The 25,037-nt window shown below is 51.0% G+C and overlaps 7 protein-coding genes across 7 annotated transcripts; 3 read left to right on the top strand and 4 right to left on the bottom strand.

Annotated features, from left to right (window-relative positions):
* Nucleotides 1-7,384: 7,384 nt before the first annotated feature.
* Nucleotides 7,385-7,933, top strand: UCRPA7_263 (putative metal-dependent amidase aminoacylase carboxypeptidase protein; the record flags this gene model as incomplete). Its single annotated transcript, XM_007912860.1, has 1 exon — nucleotides 7,385-7,933. The coding sequence occupies one exon, from the start codon at nucleotides 7,385-7,387 to the stop codon at nucleotides 7,931-7,933; it is 549 nt and encodes a 182-aa protein (XP_007911051.1).
* Nucleotides 7,934-8,882: 949 nt separating this feature from the next.
* On the bottom strand, nucleotides 8,883-10,333 carry UCRPA7_262 (putative mannose-6-phosphate isomerase protein; the record flags this gene model as incomplete). The annotated part of the gene is made up of 2 exons (XM_007912859.1): nucleotides 8,883-10,100; nucleotides 10,190-10,333. The coding sequence occupies 2 exons, from the start codon at nucleotides 10,331-10,333 to the stop codon at nucleotides 8,883-8,885; spliced, it is 1,362 nt and encodes a 453-aa protein (XP_007911050.1).
* A 3,541-nt stretch (nucleotides 10,334-13,874) lies between these two features.
* On the top strand, nucleotides 13,875-14,954 carry UCRPA7_261 (putative saga complex subunit sgf29 protein; the record flags this gene model as incomplete). The annotated part of the gene is made up of 1 exon (XM_007912858.1): nucleotides 13,875-14,954. The coding sequence occupies one exon, from the start codon at nucleotides 13,875-13,877 to the stop codon at nucleotides 14,952-14,954; it is 1,080 nt and encodes a 359-aa protein (XP_007911049.1).
* A 1,623-nt stretch (nucleotides 14,955-16,577) lies between these two features.
* On the top strand, nucleotides 16,578-17,877 carry UCRPA7_260 (putative adp-ribosylation factor 6 protein; the record flags this gene model as incomplete). Its single annotated transcript, XM_007912857.1, has 4 exons — nucleotides 16,578-16,803; nucleotides 16,941-17,087; nucleotides 17,160-17,220; nucleotides 17,796-17,877. The coding sequence occupies 4 exons, from the start codon at nucleotides 16,578-16,580 to the stop codon at nucleotides 17,875-17,877; spliced, it is 516 nt and encodes a 171-aa protein (XP_007911048.1).
* Nucleotides 17,878-18,065: 188 nt separating this feature from the next.
* UCRPA7_259 (putative meiotic mrna stability protein kinase ssn3 protein) lies at nucleotides 18,066-19,667 on the bottom strand (the record flags this gene model as incomplete). The annotated part of the gene is made up of 2 exons (XM_007912856.1): nucleotides 18,066-19,420; nucleotides 19,568-19,667. 2 exons carry the CDS (start codon nucleotides 19,665-19,667, stop codon nucleotides 18,066-18,068), a joined length of 1,455 nt encoding a protein of 484 aa, XP_007911047.1.
* A 723-nt stretch (nucleotides 19,668-20,390) lies between these two features.
* On the bottom strand, nucleotides 20,391-21,700 carry UCRPA7_258 (putative actin-like protein 2 protein; the record flags this gene model as incomplete). The annotated part of the gene is made up of 3 exons (XM_007912855.1): nucleotides 20,391-21,121; nucleotides 21,194-21,613; nucleotides 21,679-21,700. 3 exons carry the CDS (start codon nucleotides 21,698-21,700, stop codon nucleotides 20,391-20,393), a joined length of 1,173 nt encoding a protein of 390 aa, XP_007911046.1.
* A 1,402-nt stretch (nucleotides 21,701-23,102) lies between these two features.
* UCRPA7_257 (putative mfs glucose protein) lies at nucleotides 23,103-24,746 on the bottom strand (the record flags this gene model as incomplete). The annotated part of the gene is made up of 2 exons (XM_007912854.1): nucleotides 23,103-24,545; nucleotides 24,639-24,746. 2 exons carry the CDS (start codon nucleotides 24,744-24,746, stop codon nucleotides 23,103-23,105), a joined length of 1,551 nt encoding a protein of 516 aa, XP_007911045.1.
* Nucleotides 24,747-25,037: the final 291 nt, after the last annotated feature.

Below are 25,037 nucleotides of genomic sequence, written 5' to 3'. Positions count from 1 at the left end.
AACTCGACTACGTACAGGGGCGAGAGTCACCCGTCATATTCGTCAAGTGTCAAAACCTCAGCAACAACTGGAATCACTCAAACATCACCCACAAGTCCAGTACCTGAAGCGCCAACTACTGGTTACAGTAATCATTTCGATGGCGCATCTCTAGGGGGTTATCAATCCGCTGGACCGGCCATACCAGCGCATCAGAGTCGCGGCTCCCACCCGACTTCCGACCCTTATAGTTCGACTGACGAACGAATCTTTGCTCCTGAGGAAAGGTTGAATATTGGAAGTCAAGGCTCCGCTGTGGACATCACAGGATACACATACAGTGGCGGTGGTGCATCTGTTCGACGGGTTTCTGTATCGGGGCTTTCATCTCGCGCCACGTCAGGAGACCTGACAGCTGGACAAGGATACGTGCCGAACGAAGGAGCGGCCGACTCGGCAAACCGTACACTTCAACATGCTGCCGCGCCTGTGTCCGGCGGAACAACTTCTGTAGGCTATACGGGAAGTGGCCCAAGCTCTCCAGGCAACGGAGGTGGGACAGCAACGGATAGCCGCCGCTCTGTTGTAGCTACCCGCCGCTGATCTTCCTCTCCTTCCGTCCTCGTTTCGAACAATCTCTTCATCTTTAACGAGGCGAGTGTGGCTCTTGTGGCTGCCAGGAGGAGGAGCAAATAGGTGTGGACTTGGGGTTATAGCGTTGGCTTGGAAATTTACTTCCGTCGCCGAGGAACCCCTGCGTGCGCTGACTCCAGACCGCGCGGCTATGGGCTAGGGGCAGTCCTCCTCGATCATATCAACCTAATCACTCTGGCAGATCTTCATGAGTATTGGTCTCTTGTCTTTCGGGCAATACTCGGTGTGTACAAGAAAGACGCATAAATCGGTTCGACTTCATTTTCTTGAACGTCATTTCACTGCGCTTCAATATGGCTATTGACTGCCATGGTCAAACTCTCACTTGCAACTCTTTGAATCTGTATCAAAGACCGCCACAAGCAGCCTGCGGCCAAATACAAAGCAGAAGGTTTCAAGTTTCAGTCTTCGTCGTCCTTTTCAAATCAATTTCGACTGTGCAGCTCGGACAACCCTGCTTCTTACAGAATCAGACACCACAACAGGCTCTTCGGTAAATTAATTAATAATCCATGAGTGTCTGGTATCAGCGGCACACGTAGCTTGCACAGCAATGGGTTTGGTTTGACCTAGCGTGTTCTTTTCCCAACGGCATCTACACAAAACGGTCTCTATTCAATAAAGTGTGCTCATCTTTTCAAAATTTACCAACAAAAAACACCTCATTCCAATTGGTAGCTTAATACGGTGCATTAATTGGGTCATTCCGGTTAGCGAGAAAACGTGGGAATTCATCATAAGGTGGCGCAGATCGTATAAGACAGAAAGGAAGGAAACAAACTGCTCGAGTCTCACATTTCGTGGGCCATGTCGGCAAAAACAGCGAGCTATATGCTGGTACATCGTTCAATATTGAGTTGAGAGTCTTCGCCTGCATGACTAGCCTAGCTTTCTCCAAACGTGGGCGGCTATGACCATGCAGTAGCTGTTCTCTTGTTAACTCGAACAATAGTGAAATGTTCTAGGTTGAAGATCCACGACTGTATGCATAGACACATCATGCTGTATTGTTTTAAAAAACTTACGATAGACCTTTGAGACCTTGCCTCTTCACAGGCATCAGCATAGCAATCACGTCGAGTGCGTGTGATTGCAGGCTAATTGTAGCTGATATACCATGATCATTTGTACATACCAATTCCAATTCATATCATACAGTCTTGACCAAAGTCTATGGGAATAGTTTTGTTCAGTATATACCACCAAAAGTGGTGACCACGCCCCTGAAAAAGGGGTTAGGTGGTAGGCGACACTAATCACGTGACTTATCCCTGTGCTGATCTACCGCAGACTAGTGCTTCCATCAACTTCTCAAGCTTGGCTTCCCTTCATTCGCTGCTGTTGATGCAGAAAGGGCCTTGTATTGTGCTTGTTATCTTGATTTCTCCTTTTTATTGCGAGAGTTAACATGACGTCGAAGCGATTCTGAGGTGTTTCCATCTCGGCTATGCCACGCCCCACGCCCTCGCTCCGCTTGTACATCTTGTGCCACTATCAAGTCGGCTTGTAGCAAGACAAGCCCATGTTCACGTTGTGCAAGTGGGTAAAGCTATCGAACCCGCCTGATCTAGCTATCTAACTCCAAAGTCTTTAGGGTTATCCCCTGTATGCTCTTTTGAAGGGGCCCTGCCGCCTCGAGGAGCATCTGCTCGAAATGGTACGCCAGCCATTTCAACACGGGCTAAACATAACAACTCCTCAAACGGATGCTTGAGCTGCCTCACAAGATATGGCCACCGGTACTGGATTCTTTCCAGGCTTCTTGACCTTATCCCATCACATATCTTAGGCGGAAAAAATGCGATAAGGTCTTTCCTATCTGCGGAGAATGTTATAGATTGGGCCTCATATGTTCCGCGAGGTCCTCGTCGTCGACACGTCGGCCACAGTTGCTTCAGGTCTCCGAAACATCAAAACCTAGCGTCCAGGAAGGTCAATCGCCACCCAGCCATTCCGAGTCTCAGCATGCTCCCCCAAACTCCCGGGTTTTATTTACCAGGGAATATCTCGACTGGGTTGCCCTACTGGACGAAAGCCATGCGGCACCGAAACCCTTTGTTGGGACTGGCGACTGCTATTCATGTTGATCCAGTACTACAGAACTTCAATGGAGTCGAACCGACGGTCATTGCGCAATGGCATCCGACAGAGCAGCATCTGCTAAATCATTTCCTTCAAGTCGTTTCTAGGGCGTTAGTTGTCGTCAACGATGATCGTAATCCATTCTTGCTTGAGATTCTGCCAATGGCGCTAGTTAATCTTTCCGTGCGGCACGCCTTACTCGCCTTAACAGCTCAACACCTGTGTAGGATGTATCCTGTCTTTGAAGACACCTTGTTCAATCAAAAGACTCTGGCTCTCCATTATCTCAAACAAGAGTTTCAAACACATATTACCACGAATAACGCACTAGCAGCTACTCTTCTGTTGTGTCTATTAGAAGTAAGCTATCCGCTCCAGCTCCGTCATAAAGTCTCTTCTCTCGACACCCTACATGTGATCTCGGATGGTTCATTGACGCCGAAACCTATAGATCTGCCAAGGAAACTCACGCAAGTGGATCCTCCACTTGTATGGAGCAAAAGCCATTATTGAATCCCCGATGGGCGCCGACATACAATCGAGATTTTTGTTTCAGCTATATGAGCGTCCTTGCTCCATGGCGATCATAACATCTGATAAGGTCCCTTGAGTCCTAGAAAAAGAGCATTCCCTTGCATTAAATTCAGACCTACAGGTTGAGATACACCCGCTACTCGGGCTTGCTGAAGATTTGTACGGCTGCTTGAAGTCTACTAACCAGCTAGCCATTCAACCCTCCAGCCGGAATGCCTCACCTGATCATGATTTTGCCTTCATTTCACAGGCTGAGATCATCGAAACTTACCTCCGGGGCTGGACACCTCCAGAAACACTTGACGTTAGCTGGGCTCTCCGAGAAGCAGTCTCTGCAGCACAGGCTGTGCGATGGGGTTGTTTTATCTGGCTCCAATACGTTTGTTATAGAGACTTCATACATTCTCAGGAAAATCAAGAAGCCTTAGACAATATTTTATCGGCAGTGTCTCGCATTAGACCAGGTTCCACCTTTGATATTCAGTTTCTCTTTCCATTGTTCATGGCTGGGGTATCCGCAACACTGAAATCCGAGTGGCTTCGCATTGTGTATCGACTGAGCATCCTAGAGGGTAACATCGGCACTGGTAATATCGCCGGTGCCCATAGGCTATTAGATACCGTGTGGAAGCAGATCAATGAAGGCCAAGAGGCAGTGGACTGGGAGGTTTTACTTGGGAAAGATTACAGTGGTGTAGTACTACAATAGGTTAATAGCATCTGAATAATCAAGGCATTTTGTCACGAATGAAAACGTTTTCATCATGAGCGACGCCGTCTGTTTCTAGTTTTTCAATTCCGAATTACCTTTGTTAGATCTCTCGCCAGCCTAAAATTTCAAAACGAAGCAAGAATGCCTCTTTAGGCAATCGACAGAAAGCACGCAGTGTCCAAGCAAAGCAATACTCTGTTTAAAGGGGCAATAAACACTAATTAGTCTATTCTCCTCGTACTACTAGATAAGTATAACGTTGGTTGTCCTTGAACAATTGTCACTGGATAGCTATATACACATCTGCTTGTCAGATATCAGACGGATTTCTAGAGATATACTAAGAATATGATGTGTGGTCTCATTATTTTGTCCATAGCTTGCTCTCTAACTCGCCTATTTTGGAGGAGTGACACACCAACTCAGGCCCAAAGGATGCCACCAATAGCAAACTTTTACGGCAAGCTAGTACACATACCTGAATTGATACAGTTCCCGGTCAGTTTTGTCAAGGAGGTTGAGGACGCCTATTGGAACCTGAACGCCATCAACCTCGACAAAAGCGGGAACCTCTCCCTGCTGGTCACGCTTGTTGTTCTCCCAGATGAGATAGCAACCCAGAGCAATGATAATAATAATGCTCGAGGCAAGACACACCACGATGGCAATGAACCCAGAGGGATAACCCGGTGCTTCACGGGCAAACATCAATTGAGGTCCGATGATGTTCCCTAGACAGTATGCAATGAGGACCTGGTTCAATTAGCCTGCACTTCAAAGGATCCCGTAAAAGACATACTAGAGCAGTTGTCGTCGTTTTTTTTAGTGAACCCAAATGTGTTCGAAATAACCATAGCCATAGTCAGAGGAAAGTTTGCCGAGAATGCAAAAATAAGACAATAGCCCATAGATCGGGCCCAGATCAGATCCGGGTCAATTTGACGCATCATGATGGCTCCAACAGGAGCAATGAGGCTCATGAAGGCCATCCAGAGCGTGCGCGTATTCTTGAAACACGTACTGTCGAAAGCGGACATCGCGACAAAACCAATTTGAAAGCCAGTGCCAATCATTTGAACCAGCAACGTGTCAAATGTCGAGAAATCGAAGCCGTTGACGATGATTGATGCGAACTAGGTGCCGTTCAGTCTTTCGTTCATCCAAGAGGCAATATTCATTATCACTGGGTTTGACTAGAAGGAGAGGGGTAGTATTTACCGTTCCAACACAATTCGGAATATTCTGAGAGAGCTGGAAAAGAACCAAGAACCATGTCTTGGGATCTATGAGAGCCTCTCGAACCTGAGCCCATTTCCAATGATGATTCTTGATGCCTGTCAAGTTGTCTTGGACTCGTTCAATGGCCCTATATCGGTAACCGTCGGACAGGAAGCGGGCAGTTATTGGACTATCTGGAATGAGAAAGAAGGTGATAAGTGACCAAAACACAGTCAGCCCGCCGAAGAGGAGAAAAAGCCCCTAAATGAGAACGTCAGATTAATGAAACAAGAAAAGGGAAACCGAGTTGCACACGAGAAGTTCATGTAGGATGCTCGAATGGAGCCCGGGGTCCTGGATGCGTTTACCAAATTTTGGGGCACTGACGAGCTACTAGTTAGTTTCGACAGCTTAAACATTACGTTTGCTAACCGTAAAGATGTCGACCGTTTGAAGGTCTAGGAGCACGTCGACCAAAGTCCACTCCGTCGAGGTCTACAGTGTATGCAAGGGATCATCAACCTTTCAACTGCGGGGCCAGAGGATGGCGGACTAGTCGTATATCCTCGGTCCCATCTGCTACATGATGAATGGCTTGACTCACAAAATGAGAAGTCAAGATGGCCAAGTCAAGACCTCGATATTCTGAATGAAGTGGAACTCTCATGGTTTCAAGGGAAAGGTCTCCATCCGCACAAGGTCTGTGCTGACGTTGGCGACCTCATTGTATGGGACAGCCGGACTGTCCACTACGGCTCGTAGCCATCCAAGTCTAGCAATACTATCCGGACAGTCATATATGCGGCTTACTCACCTGCGAGGCTGGCAACAACCGAAACGCTTGCTATCAAGGCACAAGTATTTGGCAAGTATGGCGGAACCACTCATTGGCCACATGACAGTATCCGAATAAGAGACGAGATGACAATTCTACCTGATGGAACATGAGATCCACGAGATCGCGAGGAGCCACTCGAGAAACCTGAGATGACGGACAAGCTACTAAAGCTTGCAGGAGTGAAACATTATTAGCTTAAGACAACCCCGTCGAAAACTTATATAACGTTTAGATAATATAAGAGCATAGTGTATTATCATTGAGAAGACAACCCTTAACCGAGAATTTTACATCTCATCAGTATTATGCCTGTCTTTTCGACGTTTAGCTTTCCTCATCTATCTGCGTTGTTGTTCACGATGAGTAGGTTGCTATAGCCGACAAGGAAACGCGTGTTGTTGGCATTTTGCAAGATTGGTACCTGTGTTGATTGAACTATTGAAGCCATATGCCTTCAAAATTGTGATATTTCAGCAAAAAGCAGCTTTTTCCACTCTTGTCTCTAATCTTGAGCCTTTCTACAAAGTTCCCGTTCCTTAACAATCGGTTTCTCGGAGTCCTGGCCCCACACAACACGACTTAGTACACCAACCTGCATCTTAGTTTGCGCTACTATCTTTCCTTATCGTGCTGTTGTTCACTTACTGTAAGACAAGACTTGACATCAAGGGCTGAGTGGGTCAATGCCGTCGTATCGCGTTCCCCGCGTTTTGCTGCCGAATAGTACTCATCCTCAGTACTAAGCAGGGTGGTCGGACCGAGAGCTGGGACAGTTGACTTGACACCATTCTAGAGAGTCTCGGGTAACGACCTACAACGACCCTACTACATCGGCACTGTTCCAATAGACGTATTTGGTTGTCGTACTTCATGTGCACTTAGGAGACACGACCCAGCATCATATCCTGACGGCACTATTGATTTTTTCCTAGCTACGATGACAATTATTCACACCACGGCTCAAGGGGGCGCAATAGCTCCGCGAGAGAAAAATGAAGACCCAAGCAAAGCCATTGTGCAATCAATTGAGACACACAATGAAGCTTTGTATGAAATCAATCAGAAGGTGTGTACACTCGTGAAGCCACTGAAATAGCACAATATGTCTTCGCAACAGTGTAGCAGATATCTCATTTACCATCTAGATTCACAAGAACCCCGAACTGGGGTATGCAGAATTCAAAGCGCATGACAACATCGCTGATTTCCTTGAATCCCTTGGATATATCGTCCAAAGACATGCTTTCGGTCTCGAGACATCATTTATGGCTGAGTACGGCTCAGGAGGTCATGTAGTAGCTTTCAACGCGGAGTATGATGCTCTACCAGATATTGGACATGCATGTGGTCACAATCTCATTGCCATGATGTCCATTGGGGCGTTTCTGGGACTAGCAGAAGCAATAAAGACTTATGGCATCGAGGGCCGTGTCCGCCTCATTGGCACACCTGCAGAGGAGGGCGGTGGAGGTAAGCTGAAGCTCATAGAGGCTGGCGCGTTCAGGGATATTGATGCCTGTCTCATGACACATCCTGGACCCGAGGAGACGAGTGCCGGTTTCACAGGGGACGCATACATGCCCACGTTGGCCAACTGCAAGTTTTCGATTCGATACACCGGCAAAGCGGCCCATGCCGCTATGAATCCCTGGCAAGGTGTCAACGCCCTTGATGCAGTGGTCCTGGCTTATAACGGCATAAGCGCCCTGCGTCAACAGATCCGCCCTGATGAGAGGATACATGGCATCATCGCGCAAGGAGGCACACGGCCGAACATCATTACTGCTCATGCTGCATTGGACTACTATGTACGAAGTCCAACTCTAAAGTCTGCCAGCGATCTCGTCGATCGAGCGAAGGGGTGCTTTGATGGAGCAGCACTTCAGACCGGGTGCAGTGTTGACTATGAGATGTGAGAAGATAGCCTTGGTTTATGTCTTGGATTCGATAACAGTTCACTAATTTGGAAACAGGATCAACAGCTATGCGGATGTGCGGCCAAATAAGACGATATGCACATTATACGCATCGGCCATGAACAGTATTGGGTGGAAAGTTAAGTGTGATTTCAATGCGAGCCCAGTACCTGGCTCGACTGATCAAGGTAATCCGCCAAAGTGTAATATGTGTGCTCCATTGGACGAAGCTAATATACGAAAGGCAATGTCAGCTATGAATGCCCTGCCTTTCATGCCTACGTGGGTATACCTGCTAAGTCCGGCTCATACAATCACACGCCCGGTTTTACGGCATATGCAGGGACTAGGGAAGCGCATGACCGATGCCTTGCCGCCGCGAAGGGTATGAGCGTTGTCGGATGGGACATACTTTCTAGCAGCGAGACAGCCATGCGTGTCTGGCGGGATTTTGAAGAAGATAAAAAGATCCGTGATCTTCCACGAGAGCAATTCGTCGCAACACCTGTGGGCGGCTGTTGCTGATAAATGTGGCAAAGGGGACATAAAGATGGACTCGATCCATATTACAAAAGGTAGCATTAGTCAGAGGAGGCGTGTATTATAGATTAGGGCAGGAAAAGGGGGAAAAAGGCGCATAGATGATCCAGCATATTCTCGATAATTCAGTAATTAACTCAATAGGTCAGTGCTGTTCGGTATATCAGATCAGTCACCTACAGTCTCCCGAACTGTCTTGGGTAGTCGCTGAGGTGGGTAATCAAAAAGCTGTCAAGGACACGATCAAGGGGCTTCGATTGCAGGTCCAAAATTCTTGTAAGTCCGCCGATGCAGCGCGACCGGTCCGAGTAGCGCTCAAATTGTGGTATCTAGTATATCTTCCCATAAGCCACGGATGTTTCCGGGCAGCAATGTCATGCTCACGCTCCATTTTATTACTTTGAGTCACCTATGCGCCGTTGCTGTGGTCTTCGACTTCACAGTATGCTTTAAAAGTCACGAACTCCTCGTCCTCGCCGCTTACCCCTGATTCGAGCACCACCTCGGCGGTTGCACCGACAAAGAAAACATATCCTTCCTTGACCTCTTGGCTCGTCGGCCCTACGGAGATTGTTCCTTGGCCTGATGTGCAGATGATGATAGATGGCCCGTCGAGGGGATCGAATGTCGCCTTAGCACCCTCGCCGCGTAACACAGTCCGCACAACGGAGAACTCATCGATCGGGGGGTCATAGAGCACGGTGGCACTGCCGGAGCTATAGGCGGCGCGGTTCAGCGTAGCATACGGGTACTCGGTGGGATGCATTTTTTGCTCCTCGATAGGGGCGTAGTTGTATGTTAGCATGGAGACCAGGGTGTCGACATCCTTGAACTTGGGAGTGAACCCTGCTCTGACGACATTGTCGCTCGCCGCCATGCACTCGACGATGTCGCCGGAGATGTAGGCGTGGATGTCATCGGCACCTAAGTAGAGAGCCTCGCCGGGGGACATGGTGACATAATTGCAGAAGAAGAGAACAAATAGGCCATAGTCGGCTCCAAACTGGCCATGTAGACGGGTCACCAGTTCAGAAAGTGTAGCAGCCGGGGTAGACGCAACACCGCCCCCTGCGAATGACGAGCTATCGGCAGCAGACTCGACAAGTGCCTTGGTGGCAGACTCGAGGGCCGACTGGGGCCGGGACATGAGGGCGCCGAACGCCTTCTGGAGGGCCTTTTTATTGCTTGATGCTGCCTCTGTGGAGCCATCGTTGTTGTCGGCATGAGCTTTGACGGTGTCGATGAAGGCCTTGGACTCCTCCTCTCCGACAAACTCTCGCAGGGCAGGAATGTGCTCCAGGAAGTGCGCTATCTCGCCCAGCGGACGAAACCCGCACAGGCCTTCGAACTCAGTGATGGCAATGGCCATCTCTGGCTTGTGGTTGTCATCGGGGTAGTTCTTGGGGTCACGGGCGTGCAGCTGCTCGGCAAGCTTCTTGTTGGGGTGTGCCTGAATGGAGAGGGCCTTGTCGATGGAGAGGATCTTGAAGAGGAAGGGCAGCTTCTTTCCGTAGCGAGCGACAGTGGGCCGTGAGAGCAGGGCCTGATTGTCCTGGACGAGGTCGAGCAGCGTCCGGCCGGTGGTCAGGTCTTTGGAGGGGTTGGAGGGATGAGTGCCCATCCAGAGCTATATGATGGGGGCCAATGGCGGTCAGCTCGTGAACCTTGGGGGAGGGGAGAGGAAGCATGGAGTTCCAGCCAGGCCGCCAGACATACCTCGGCGTAGGGTCTACCATCCTGGATGGAGAAGTCGGGGGCCGGCGTGGCAGCGGCGAATCTGGCAGCCGCCGAGGAGCTGCCCTTCTTGCCCCAGTCGTAGGAGTTGACGCCGCACTGGAGTCGAATGAGGGGCACCTGCATTGTGTGTGTGTGTGTTTGTGTTTCTGATCTTGTGGTTGTGTTTTTTGATTCGTGTGGAATTCCTCAGGTTGGAACGCCTGGCGATCGGTGGGAGAGCGAGCCCTCCGTAGAGTGAGCAATTCAGTCCCTGAGCACTACTCCCAAGGAAGTCAGCGAGGGAGGAGGCGAGGAGGCGAGGAGGAGAAGGCGGTGGTGGTATATTCAGAGGTACAGCAGATCGTGAGATGTGAGGAAAGGCGGCGGATGCTTGCTTTGGTGTTGAGGGGAGGTTTTCTCGACGTCACAGGTGCGCAGAACAGAACAGGCCATACCTGAGGTCTATTCCAGCGCATTTTACTGGTGTAAGCCCCGCACCCGACAACCACCTCCACCTACAGTACTCGCGCCCTCACTGGATAGGTTAGGAGCTCAGCCCTGGAGGCTCGGGGTAGATTGCCTGCCTGCCTGCCTGCCTGCCTACCTTAGGTACCTAAGGTAATGTACATGTACGGCCATCCAACAGAGCCTTTGCAGCGTCTTCAGGTTGATGCAAATCCTTGAAGGCCAATTGGATCGCCAGGGGAGGCTGCATCCGCCATGGATCTGTTAGAGTACCTATTTCCCTCTCCATCTTCCAAGGTTGTTCACCTTCGGGAGGGGTGGCGACCGTAGGGCTACCTAGGTAGGTCGTTATATGGGGGTTTGAGTTGTGGTGCTGCCCCTCCATCCTCACCGCTTTAGGTACCCAGGTACGTTACCTAAGGCTTTTTCACTACATGTACAGTGGGTGGCAATAAGTATTTGGCCAAAGTGAAGTACACTAATCTCGCTAACCACCTTAACTAAGCCTAATCTAGTACTTTGTATACCATCCTTCAGCTTTTAAAACAAACTCAACTCTGTTTGACATATTCTCACTAATATTGTCAAGTATTGACTATTCAATTGAATGCTAGGCCTCTTAAGCAGCCTTAACCAACAAAAGAAGTGTCTCTTCAGTATCATCAGCAGTCTCTAACTCTAGATAATTATGATATATCTCAGCCTTTATTAAAGCTTATATATTCTCAATTAGATTAAGATTAGGTGAATAAGGTGGCTAATCTATTACTTCAATATTATCTAAAGCTTCCAACACTCTTTTCACTATTCTGACAGTGTGAACTAGTATGTTGTCATATATAAAGATATCTCTCGAGTGAAGAAACTTAGGTAAAATAGCTGAATAAAGACAACTAATAACCTAACTAGAGACACCTTATCTTCTTGCTTCTAGATCACCGTCAAGAGAGATTAAGCCAGTTCGACAATCATAACTAAAAGCAGCCTATAACATCTTCTTCACTCCTTTTTCACTATATATCACTTCTTGAACGTCATACTATTAAAGCTATTATAAAAGATAATTAAAAGTCTAAATAAGCCTTTTCCCTACCTCTCTCTCTATAGTATATTCGTCACTCCACTTCACTTTCCTTCAATCAGCTTTAGTAAAGTGTCTATAACGTTGTACCCATCTAAGCCTTACAGCTGTATGTTCGGCAGTGAGGAGTGGTCTCTTCAGTTGACGCCATTTTCGCTTATTTATTTCGCATAGAAGGTAGCAGAGAGATCGGTCTTTAATAACGTTATCGACTAAAGTAAAAAGGTCTTGGTAGGTAATATGTGGATTCTCATACTTTATAGTATAGTAGATTGAGTCTCTTTACTCTTTAGTTAATTTTCGATGTCTTTTGGATCATGATTTAGTTTGGTTATCGAGTCGAAGCTTCTCATTTTGAATAGTATATTTAATAGTACTTAAAGGTATTTCCGGATGAATTTGACGAATTTGAGAATAAGAATAGTAAAGAGAAGAAAGCTTATAGATATATGATTATATCTGAACAGACAATTCCTTTCCTCGAGTCATATTGATGATTGTAAAGGTGAAAAGAGAAAAGGAGGTAGGAAATCTGTTGGTTGTCAGGTCAAAGGCTTGGTTGGTTAAATTAGGCTTAGTTAAGGTGGTTAGCGAGATTAGTGTACTTCACTTTGGCCAAATACTTATTGCCACCCACTGTATCTACCTAGGTACCTAGATATCCGAGTGCCCGTACCCAGGTGCGCTAGAAGGGTTACAGGAGCCCTTACATAATCTGTCCATTTAGACTTAGCTAGGTACCTAGGTAATCTTCCACTTTCTCTCTCTCTCTCTCGCTCTACCTACTACCTACCTACCCTCCACTTCCAGGTCCCCTTGCATTTCCCCAGCCTACCTACCTACCTACCTATACCTACCTATCCATCCATCCAATGCCAGACAAGACCTGCAGACGTCTGTATGGATAGACAGCCCAGGTGACGGACTGACGGACTGACGGATTGACTGATTGACTGATTGACTGAAGGAGAGAAGACGGCATTATGCCGTGAGGCTAGCAATAAGCCTGCGCACACCTGGACACACACTTCGAACTTGCAGAGACTCACTCAATCTCTGTCAGCTCCTCCCCGCCGGCTCGTCTATCTTGTCTCTTCTCATGTTCATGCTCATGCTCATGCTCATGCTTCATGCCTGAAAATGAATTGAATCGACTGGACTTGACTTGACTTGACTTGATTTGACTTGGCTTGGCTTGGATCTGATCTTGAATTTGACTCTTGCTCCTGTGCCTGGCCGCAGATCCGTCCATTCATCCATCAAAATCAGTTGTCACCGTCATCATCATCGTCGTCGTCGTCGTCGGCACTTGGATTGTCTTAGCCGTTTGTTGCATCCCACCGCATCCTCTACCCGGGTTACTATTCGACTACCCACCTTACCCTGTGGCTTGTCTTGTCTTGTCTTGTCTTCAGGTTGTCTCGGCTTAACTCGACTTGACTCGGTCTTGCCCATCTCTCTCTCCTACCTGCTCTGCCTGCGGGGCGAGGCTTTATACAACCATCGGTGGTGACTACCTCACTTTACTCTTACCTACCCTCCTACTCACCACACATCTTTTACCTTGAGATACGAGCACGACCCCCCTTTGTTCGTTCGGTATGTCAACGATGCGCTTTCTACTACCTCTCTTCCCTCTCTTACTCTCTACCTCACGTCTTGCTGTCATCGGCGCCGCGACGGCTTCTTCTCGCGCCGGCTCATTTCTCACCATCGCGTCCTCCCTCTTCCACCACCATTACCACCACCACCACCACCACCACCACCACCACCTGAATCCGAGAAATCACGCGGCTCCTCCGCCCCGCTGCATTTCTTTCCGCCATGGCTGACCATCTCGAGAGCTCACTTGGACCCTTCTGGGACCAGCCGAGTAGGAGTCGACGAAGCTCCTCGAGAAACACGCCTACCGCCTCCATCGCCCCAGATTCCCCCAGCAGAGCCGCCGCCGCCGCCGCCGCTGCTGCTGCCAGGGCGTCACGCGTCCGGGCCGACTCCGAGACCCCCGGCTCGCCCGCCCCCTCCTCCAAGAAGGCAGCCTCCACAAGCTTCCAGCCCCGGTCGCAGGCTACCTCACCCGACAGGGACAAGCCTCCATCGTCTGCGAGGCACCGAGACGTCACCTCGCCCAGACCGACCATGTCTTCCCAGCGCAGCCGCAATGCACGCGGCCCCAACCGAAACGGCGGAGGGCAGGGCGAGGAGTTTGCGCTGTGGCAGCAGGCCAAGGACGATCTCAAGGACGCCGTTGATTTGATCAACGGAAGCAACGAAAACACGCGTTCCATCGTCGCTCAAGACGAGTACATGACCAAGAACAAGGGCACTATGAATGTCGAGAGCGAGGAGCGCAAGTACGAGGATCTCATGCGCAAAGGAGTTCGCAACTCAGAACAAGCCGTGGCCAAGCTACAGAGCATCCGGGACAACCTGGCCATACTGCGCGCCGTGCAGAAGGGGAAGGAAGACGCAGAGACGGCTGCAGGCTCGGCGGCTGCATCTTCGCGCACCGGCGCACTCCATTCGGGGCCAGGCCGCAATGCCAGCCGTGCTGGTGCCAGAGACCGAGAGCGGGAGCGGGAGAAGGACCCCGCAAGCCTCTACGACTTTGACGGCGCAGGCGACTCGCCCATCCCCTCACCCATCGGGGGTCACACGCGCAAGCTCGGCGGCAGCTCTGGTGGCACAGCCAGCGATCGCTCGGGGAACCGTGACAGCGTGCCCCCTCGTGGCGGGGACCGGGACACGCCGGCCAAGGCGGACAGCGTTGAGCCGCAATTCCCCGGTGCGGGCGCGGCCCAGAGATCCAAGGTCAGTTTCATCAAGGGCCAAGATGTCGCGTTCAAGCCAAAGCCGACAACGGCGAACGAGAGTACGGATTGGTATCTGGGCAAGGTACAGCAAGTCCTGGGAGAAGGGAAGTCTCGGCGATACAAGGTCAAAGACGAAGACCCTGATATCCCGCCAGAGCAGAGGCAGGAGTATCGCACGAGTGCGAGCAGCATGATCCCCATCCCGTCTGCAGGTGCTGAGTTGTCGGAGCTTGACAAGGGCAAGACGGTGCTCGCTCTGTATCCCGATAGTACGACTTTCTACAAGGCAGAGGTGATGGGTACCGATGCGGCCACGGGCAAGGTTAACCTTCGGTTCGAAGGAGAGGAGAATTCGGGGACGTTGCAGGTCGTGGAGAGACGCTTCGTGGTCGAGTACCGGAATTAGCAATTAGCGGCCCTCGCGGGGCAAACCTGACTTGGGCAGCACTTGCTCCTGAGCCAAAGATCAACTTGGTGAAAGGTGATAGTCCACCATGCGGCGTACAGCCCAAAGTTCGAAGATGATTGGCGTTAGGGGCATGGTTCTTGATGGTCATCACGGATGGGATTGATGGATTGGAGCTTGTTTTTGGGGGTAATGGGCCTCAAGGTGCAAGCCGGTGGTTTATAGATTAAAAGGCATAGGTAATTTCTCGAAGGGAACATGCAGCCACAGCTTTCGAAATGTCCGCCTTGGAAGCTTTTATGTGTTTCTTGTCCCCCGTGGGATTTGTCAAGAGACGTTTGCGCAGAGAGCTGCCGATACACGGAATAGTCAGATAGCTGATTAGCCTACCTTGAAGGTTCACCTACTTAGTTTACATAGGTGGGTAGGTAGGGAGGCGATAGGAGACACCTTTCAGGAGTGGGAATCGATAAAAGGGGCGAAAGGGGTTCCCCCTAATTACTTGTCCTGCCTCCTACCCACCTACGCGGTACTTAGGTATACTACCCTCGATACCTCACTGCCTTAGTACTTTGGCACATAATGTTAACTCGTTTACCAATTTCGCTGCTTGTTGGGTCGGCACGTGTGCGCTAAATGCCGTACCTTGCAGGTGCAGCCGATGAGGTTTCGGGGGGTGCTGAGTCGCTAAAACAGCCCATTGGCCTGGGGCCACAGGTGGCAGGAAAAACGGGGGGCAGGGGCGCCTTTTTGGAAAGCGCAAGGCGAATCTCGGCAGGGGCAACAGCCAGTATACACCTGCAGGTTACAGTATAGCAGGAGCGAGCGACCGACCAAGCGAAACAGAAGAGCTTCCTTCCTGCTCAAGTCATTTACAACTGCAGCTGCACCTCATCCATCCCTGACGTACAGTACAAGCACGCTCATCTGCCTCAGGTACCTTATCGCTGGCCAACCAGTCCCAAGAGATACCTACAGTACCGTGGTACAGTATCTAGATAGGTACCTAAAGTACCTAAGTAGTCCAGAACTCCCAGAAGGCACCTCAATAGGTACAGTACAGAAGCGCCACACCCTAGACAGAATTACCTACACAGGGCGTCAGGGGTCCGTGAGCACGGTCGTACTCGGTTGAAACAACGGCGATCGTGTTTGAGGGCATCTCGAGCCTAACCTAACTTACCTCCTACCAAGCCTATCTACCTAACCGCGTGCTTCGTACACACGCACACACACACACATACTTTTAGGTAAATACGGCCTCCATCTTCCTCATTGTCTCATTTCGAAGCTCGATCCACCTGATCTCCGCACATCTTCCATGTACTGGCCTTCAAGGCTGAACAATCGCAACAAGCTAACTTCTCAACTGCACAGCCGCCTCTACTCCGCGATTGTCCTTTCCGACTTGAAGCAATTCCACGCGAGTCGGCTACGAGTTCCTCTCGCTAGACAACCAGCCATCTTTCCCGTCCCATTCCGACTCGATTCCCTCCGGATAAGCGCGGCGCGGAATAGACTGTAGGCTTCAGAGGAACCCTTGGATATCGCAACCTCGCCAAGCATTTAACGTCGCCTCGATCTTCCTCAGCCTTCATCATGGGAGGCCAATTATCCAAGATGATGGGCAAGATCTTCGGATCAAAGGAGATGCGCCTGCTCATGCTAGGTCTTGATGCCGCCGGAAAGACCACCATCCTCTACAAGCTCAAGCTGGGCCAGGACGTCACTACTATCCCCACCGTCGGCTTCAACGTCGAGACTGTCACGTACAAGAATGTCAAATTCAACGTCTGGGATGTTGGTGGTCAAGATAAGATCCGTCCCTTGTGGAGGCACTATTTCAGCGGTACGTGGTCCCCAAGGTCTCCCCCAAATTTGCTCCTGGGAAACCGCTCTTGCGAATTGGGGCATATATCCCAATATTTAGGCCATAAGGCACACTCAAGATGGCAATTTGGTATGCTGACAATCTCCTGCAAACAGGCACCCAAGGTCTAATCTTCGTAATCGATTCCTCTGACCGGGCAAGAATGGAAGAAGCTCGACAAGAGCTCCATCGCATCATAAACGACCGGGAGATGAAGGACAGCCTGCTGCTCGTCTTCGCCAACAAACAAGATCTGGACAATGGTATGTGGCACATGGCACCCAAAAGCACTTCTACGAGCGAAATGGCCAGTAAGCTAACCATTCGGATGATAGCCATGAAACCCCAGGAGGTCACCGAAGCCCTCCAGCTCTCCAAACTCAAGGACAAAATCTGGTATGTTGTGCCTAGTTGCGCGACTACAGGCGAGGGCCTGCTCGAAGGGTTGGCCTGGCTCTCCAACAATGTCAAAACGCCTCCCGCCCCAACCAAAAAATAGGACACTTTAGCCAGCGAGGGTCAACTCTCCGGCTTGGTGTGGGTATATAAATACTCCGTGGACTTTGTCTCCGAGTTTTTCTGCGACAACCACTCCTCCGGCGCTGTTACCCTACCTGCCGAGCCTCCGCAAGATAAAGGAGCCTTTGTGGGGATGCTTCAGAGCCTTTGCTTCACGTGTGGTGGACAATTATGCTTCTCCTTTACTCTTCGCTTTTCATTACCATGCACGCAGCATTTACGACTCCCAGCTTCTGTAGCCACACTTTTGTCATTTTAAGGAGGGATACCCAGAATGAGAACGTATAAATGACGGTATCACGATGCTCAGGCGAGGGTGGGCCTATGTGACAATGATCAGCCACTTGCAGCCGCTCTTTGAGCCGCGTGGTTCATGCACAGCGATAGAATCAGCTTGAAGTCGCGAACGTGACCGAGATGTTCGGTTTGATGGACTGACGAATCTTGGATAGGATAGACATTGTAATTGATATGGGCCGGTTCTATTCTCTTCAATTCGACGTAGTAATTATCCGCAAGCTTCGCGACAAGTGATGCACTGGACCGAGGCTTCGCTCAAAGGTTATCTAACCCGGAGACCAGATAGACGAACTCCCCCATCCATTGCTGCTGACCAAATTCCAGACACCATGCCGTCCGCAAGCACAACGCCTCCCATTGCACGAAATACAAAATCTATGCAATCTGTCAAGTTCATTCCATATGCCTGCCATGAGCTTTACCTAGCCCTCTTTGACTCTCTTGCCTGGGCGTACCAGTGAATCGTCTGGCAGTCCACTGCGCTTCGTCCCAGGAAGACTGCTTGTGCGGATATCGTTGTCGTCCTGGCTGACTCGCCTGTGGGGATATTCCACCTTTAGCCCCTCAAAGCAGTTGGCGCTCACACGGTCGCCGACGCTGAAGAAAGGATGTTGTAGGGCCTGGGCAGCCGTCAACCGCTTTTCCGGGTCGTACTCGAGGAGTCCCGCTAGCAGCTTGTAGCCTTCTGTCCCAAGAGATGTAAGCGAAGCCGCGGACCCGCTCGCAGCTGGTGAGGAGGTGCCTGTGCTCGCATTGATGGTGCTGTGGTACCATTTCTCTAGATAACCTCCGCTGGCTTGACGGGCGGCACCATGATGGTGGTGAGATTGATGGCTGTGGTGTGGCCCAAGGCCAAGCGGAGGTTGGAGGGTCTGCAACTGACTGTACTCGGGCATCGCCGTTAGCAGCGGCCAGCGCTCTTTGGTCGGCAGGCCCATGATGTCCACAATCTTCTGCATTTGGTTGCGCTGGAACGGTACCGTCTTTTTGGAATCCATCTTCGCCTCCTCACCCTTAAAAATAGGCCTCAAAGACATCAGCTCAGCAAAGATGCAGCCTACCGCCCACATGTCAATTGCAGCCGTGTAGTGCCGGCTGCCCAGGAGTAGTTCAGGCGCACGATACCATATAGTCACGACGACCTTATCACCGCTGAACAGGCTGTGCAAGGGTTTGTAGGACAGGCGTGCTAGACCGAGATCACCAATCTTGACCTCCCCCGCGGATGTGACCATGATGTTTGCCGGTTTGAGGTCGCGATGGAGAACCCAGTTTGCATGAAGGTACTGGCACCCATTGAGGAGCTGAAACATGATGCTCTTGATGGTTGCCGGCGGAATGGGATGTCGTGGTTGTTGCGTGTGGTGGTGGATGATCTGGAGGAGATCGTGCTCGGCATACTCAAAGACCATGAAGATGCACTTGTCCTCGAGGATAATCTCAATCAGCTTGATGACATTGAGATGGTTCAGTTCGCTGCAGAGCGCCATTTCCCGGACGGCAGACTGAGAAATGCCGGTGTACGCGATCTGCTCGCCTTCCTTGTCCGGCTTGAACTTCTTGATTGCAAACTCGCCGGTCTGGCCCTGCCTCCCGAGCGCCTTGTATACTCGGCCGTACGTGCCACTGCTAATAAAGCCCACAACCTTGTATTTGTCAATGACACGAACTTTTGACTGGTAGCCCACAGGGCCAATGCCCCGATCAGCAGGATCTGTGTATATCGTAAGTGATGTGTGCGTTGGGAAGCCACGTGTCTTTCGAGATGTAACGGACACTGCGCAATACCAAAAAGTGAAGATAAGACCCAGGGTGGTGTTATGAGCCGCTGAAGAACAATTCTGCTCGCGGATGCAGTGGTTTCGAAACGAAGTGTGATACGAAAAGGAAGGACGGCGGGCAAAATGAAGATCGAAGCACCTACCTTCAAAGGCAGCCTGCACGCTCCTCTTCAAAGTCTGTGATCTTGCAGCAGACACAGAGCCGGGTCCTGAGGCTCCCGATGGAGGATTCGTGAGGCTCATCATGGGCAACCGTAGTCCGGGGTTCGTCTCGGGAGAAAGAAAAGGTTTAATGACTCGGCAACAGAAGGAAAAGCCTGGTCCTCGGAGCCCAGGGCGTCATCAGGGCAAAGTCAAGTGTGGATGTAGAGAATGCAAGCAATGTTTGATAGAGAGCAGGGAGTTTCTCAAACCGTCCGCATACTAAACTGCTCCTCTAGTGAGAAAGCAGACCAAGTAGAAAGACCACGTTAAGGATGGCAAGTAGGACCGGCACTATTAAAGGTCGACTCAAGTTAAATGAAGATGATGATTACAGGCGGATGGTGTCGTGGCAGACTACTCAGGCGAAGGTGATCAGTGAAGGAGAGTGAAGTCGGATCAAGTGGGGCAGGTGTGGCTGGCGCCTATCAGGGACTGACAACTGCCACCGGCCTCGATTTTGCCATCGTAGATGTAGGGCTATCCTCTCTCTCGACTTCTGTTCCAGGCAAACGATTTGTCTAACTGTTTCATACAAGTGCATATTCTCTTCAGAAGTCTTGCAAGACATTTGCCGGCAACTGCTTCGTATGTCACGGACTAACTTCTTTCATTTTGGGCTGATGACGGCAGAGTACAGTGAGTGAGAAGGAAGCAGTAGACTCCAATGGAGGCCTTTAAATGCTTTTCCTCAACTTTGTCTAACTTCACAAATCATGCTCCTCTCCTCAACCAAACACAGGCGCGCCTCCGATATAGCCTTGACTATCTCGGTCCTAATTTCTCCAGCACCCTCGGTCCTTGCTCCTCCCATTCTTGCTTCGTGATCCACATACTTTCTTTGTCCGCCATGATATTAGCCAACACCGCGCCTCCTAAGAACACCATGTGCCGCCGTCGTGGCGGATCCTCTATCCTGACCTTAAACTTGCTCAGCCTCTCCGGATTGCCGCCGAGCACTCTGGTCAGCCACAGCTGTTTAAGCTCCTTCTCCAATCTGGATGGCAGACCAGGATACATGCTGCTACCACCTGAAAGCACAATCGCTTTGAAGAGAGACGATCGAACGTCAACATCTGCGGCCTGGATCGTGTTGAAAAGGAACTCGGCGATCCCGGGCTGTTCGCAGTCGACGAGATGAGGCTGGAACAAGCATTCTGGCGCCTCGAATCGTTCACTGCCTACACGAATAACACGACCATCAGGCAATGTGTAGCTCTCGACCAGTACCGTAGTATCCTCGCTTAAGCGCTTATCCAACTCCAAGTCATAGGAAACGTAGCACAGCTTTTCTTTGATCTGCCGCACCGTCTCGAAATCGGCCGTTCGGTTGAGAGCGTAGCCTCGTCTCAGCAGTAGGGCGATGAGATTTCGGGTGACATCCCGACCCGCCACATCGAGTCGCCGCGTGAGATGGTTGAGAACAACGGACTCGTAAACAGGCACGATGTGGGTAACACCATCACCGGAATCAACAACGACACCGGAGCTTAGACCTTTATTGTGAGGGCTCGGTCAGCCCAGCCTCTCTGGTCCAAAGCACCTTGAAGGGTGTGATAATAACGTACCTTGTGCATATAGAGCCAAGACTGCCTGAATCGCGACATAAACCCCTCCAAAGCCATAGCGGTCGAACATAACCTCGCACATCTGCTCGCGGTTCTTGAGCGGGTTCATCGGAGGCTCCGTCAACAGGATTTTGCGCCCTCTAGGATCGACCTGCATCTTCTCAAAGAAAGTATAGTCCCACAGGTGCTGCATGTCGTCCCACTTCTTGACGATGCCGTTCTCCATGGGATAGCTGATCTGGAGCATGGTACGTGCGGCTGCGGCCTCGTCGCCGCACATGATGTCCTTGATGATCATGTCATTGTCGCCCTTCTCTTCCGTTCGCAGAATCGGCCGGCCGACGATCGAGGGAAACTGGAACTCGGGGAAGTTTTGCGCGGCATATCCGACCTTGAGGAAGCCGGTACCGCCGTCGAGCACTGTGAGAAGCGTAGGAGTTAGCTTGGGATGCACCCTGGCAGGGTTGAAGGCGGAGATTGCTGACCTATGGGCGGAGGAGCTGCCATTCTGAATTGCACGCCTTTCTCCGAAGAACAGGAACGGCACGGCCTACTCAGAGAGGTCGTCAAGTGTAGCTGCTGACCGGGGTGAGCTGTATGTAGCTGTAGAAGGAGGTTGAGTTGGTGGGGTTGATCGGATGCCAACGTCGTCGAGACTGTCGTCAGCGGCATTGTGGCTGGGCAGGCACCAGCACGTGATACCCCGCAGTTTGTTACTTCCACCCCTGAGCCATTCTGGATGAAGTCACAGCAACTGACACGGAGTGGGCAAGGCCGTTACACTTTTGAATGGTATTTACATGTAGAATAGGTACCTCCCTTTAGTCACCTCTTTACCTACCTGGATGGCTCACTTGAGATTGATAAGCTGAACTTGACTCCTGAGAGCAGCCACTATCAGACCAGTAGCGGCTGCCAAAGCATACCATTGGTAATATCATAATCGAATACTCATTCTGTGCGACTTGTATCCATCACTGTCCTCGCAATGACCACTCAGCTCCTTCGGAGAAATGTCAGGGTCCTTGTAATAAACCCGAATTCTTCAGCGTCCATGACCTCAGGCATGATAGAAGCAATCAAGGGCACCAACCCTGCAAATGTAGGTTCCACCGTAGTGACAAACAAATCCTGGGCACAGCCATCACTGACCTGGCGCGGCTAGTCTGTCGAAATCTACGCGTATACGGCACCGCCTGAAAGCCCTGCAAGTATCAATGACGGCAATGATGTCGAGAGTAGTAGCCGTATTGTCTTCGACAATCTCGTGGCCCGCGGAACTCTGAAGGATTACGATGCGGTCTTGGTTGCGTGCTATAGTGTGCACCCTCTTGTTCAGATGCTGGCACTACAAGAGCAAAGCTTGGCAGTGATTGGCATTTTTGAAGCGAGCATTGTCACAGCCCTCTCTCTGCTTAGCCTCCCAAAAATGCCTGACACCCGGTCGTGGGGGGTGGTCACTACAGGCAAATTCTGGGAGGAGCATCTGACTACCGGCGTGAAAGACTTCTTGGGGCAGGACCGTGCTGTGCCTAATGCCAGATTTGCTGGGGTGGAGTCTACGGGATTAGTGGCTGGTGATTTTCATGGGGACATCTCCCCGGAGGTCATCCAGCAGAAGCTGAAGGACGCAACGAAGCGGCTCCTGGTAAAAGGCGGCAGCGTTGAGTGTATCGTCATGGGATGTGCTGGGATGGCTGGGCTGGAAGAGACTATCAGGTCCGCTGCGATCGAGCAATACGGTACAGAGCTTGGGCGTCGCGTTTATATAATAGACGGCGTCAAGGCGGGTATTGGGTTGCTGGAAGAAATGGTCAAAAACAAACGAATGTTTCAGCAATCATCATGAAGCCGAAAGACGGCATGTTGCTATGAAAATGATTGTAAAATATAACTAGATCCCTTCTCGTTAGTCAATACGTCGCGTCCGTCCCCAAACTTCATCGGCATCTTTCTTCCCGTTTGTCTCCGGTACTCGCCATGAAATGAAGAGCGTAAAGATAAGTGCAAAGGCGGCAAATAGGAAATATACCCAACCTGCACCACCAAATCGTTCATTCATGGCTGTGTTGATGATAGGAAAAAACTGTGCCACAAGGAACGTAGCTGAGTAGTTTGCAGCTAGGGACCATGATTGCGTCGCGCCGACGGCCTCTTGTCCAACTAGCTCAGAGGCAAGAATGAACGGAACCGGGCCCAGGCCGACTGCAAAAAAGGCGACGAAGAAGAGCACAGAGAGAGCTGATAGAATCTTCACCCCAAAAACAATGGACAGGGCAAGGGCCAAGGAGCTGGAACCTTGTCCGATGATAGATATAAGTAAGCATGTCTTGCGTCCTAGCTTGTCAGGTAGCGGTGAGCAGGCAGCTGTCATGACAAGGTTGACGGCCGATACAAGGATGGTTAGGACAACCGAGCTCAGAGGAAGCAGGCCGGACAGGAGTGAAACCGAGTACATGACAATTGAATTGATGCCACAAAGTTGCTGGGCGAACATGATCCCCACGACGGCGATAATAGCAGGGCGGTACAGCGGATCCCGAACGACGCCGAAGACACTCAGATGGGACTTGCCAGCCTTGCTTTCGTCCCGTGCGGCAGGGATGAGCGAGTTAGAATCGGATGCCAACAGCCCCTGCTCTTCAGCGGCAGCGGCATCACCAGTGAACACGTCGTCTCCGATCCCCCAAGCGTCAACCTCAGAGTCTATGTTAACCGCAGGTCCCCGAATGCGCTGCAGGACTCGTCTCGCGGTTGCGACATCCCGCTTGGCCGTAGCTGACCATGCGGGGCTCTCTGGGATGAAGAAAGTCAGGGCGCCCTGGGCAGCTGCGATGAGGCCGCAGATTCCCAGGATCCATCGCCACGCCGAGCCGTGGCTCAAGAAGTATCCTAGAGCCTGTGCAGTGAGAATGCCAGTGTTGCAGCTGATCTGTGTGAAAGCGCCGAAGAAGCCACGCTCGGCAGGCGGTGCCACTTCGGAGATGTAAAGAGGGACGATGACGGTGCTGGCGCCGGCACCAACACCTGAGATTAGCCTCCCGGCAGCCATGACGACGGGAGACTGAGAGAGGGTCTCGATGGCGGCACCGAGTACGTACAGAGCGGCGGTGATCTGGATCGACAGCCAACGCCCGCGAGACGATGTAATGGGCCCAGCAGCGAGCGCGCCAATCAAGCCACCAATGGTGAAGATTGAGGAGATGGTAGCGAAGGTGGCATCTGACATGGGGATGCAGTCGGAAATGGCGGCGGATGTAGAGGGGTTGATGGCCAAACGAGCCGTGCGGGCGAGGGTCGAGATGGACTTCTTCTTGCAGGTGATGACATCTTGCGGGGCGTTGAGCTCGGCCTGAGTGGGAGACGAGCAGCGAGATTAGCTGGCGTAGAGGAACATAGAGTCATTGCGCCTTAGAAGTGAATATGAAGAAGAGACAAGACGTACCAAGTGGAATCCGAATTGGAACGGGCCTAACGTGGTGATGGCAATCAGGAGAAGCAGGTATGGCGACACATCATGGGCGAGCTTTCGAAAGCCGCCAGTCAGGGTCATGGCGGACAGACTGACGGATGGTCGGTCGGTCAGTCAGTTGGCTTGGTCGATCAGTAACCAGAAGAGGCGGGGCAGAAAAGTAGAGCAAGCAGAGCAAGCAGAGCAAGCAGCTTGGTCCCAGCGGAGGAAATTCAAAGAGTTGGTGAGGAAGCCCAAGATCAAACCATCAAGGTAAGACACTTGAAGATGTGCAGAGCAGGTTGGTGTGCTGAGCTTTCAACGTGGACGGGATGGTGGATAGCTGACGGGGACCTTACCCTATTAGATACCTGCCTAGGTATCTAGTGTAGG

Source organism: Phaeoacremonium minimum (genome assembly GCF_000392275.1).
Source record: "Phaeoacremonium minimum UCRPA7 unplaced genomic scaffold PA7_03_scaffold_20, whole genome shotgun sequence".
NCBI lineage: Eukaryota > Fungi > Ascomycota > Sordariomycetes > Togniniales > Togniniaceae > Phaeoacremonium > Phaeoacremonium minimum.
The sequence above is the reverse complement of the archived record's forward strand: the minus strand, read 5'-3'. Positions and strand labels throughout refer to the sequence as shown.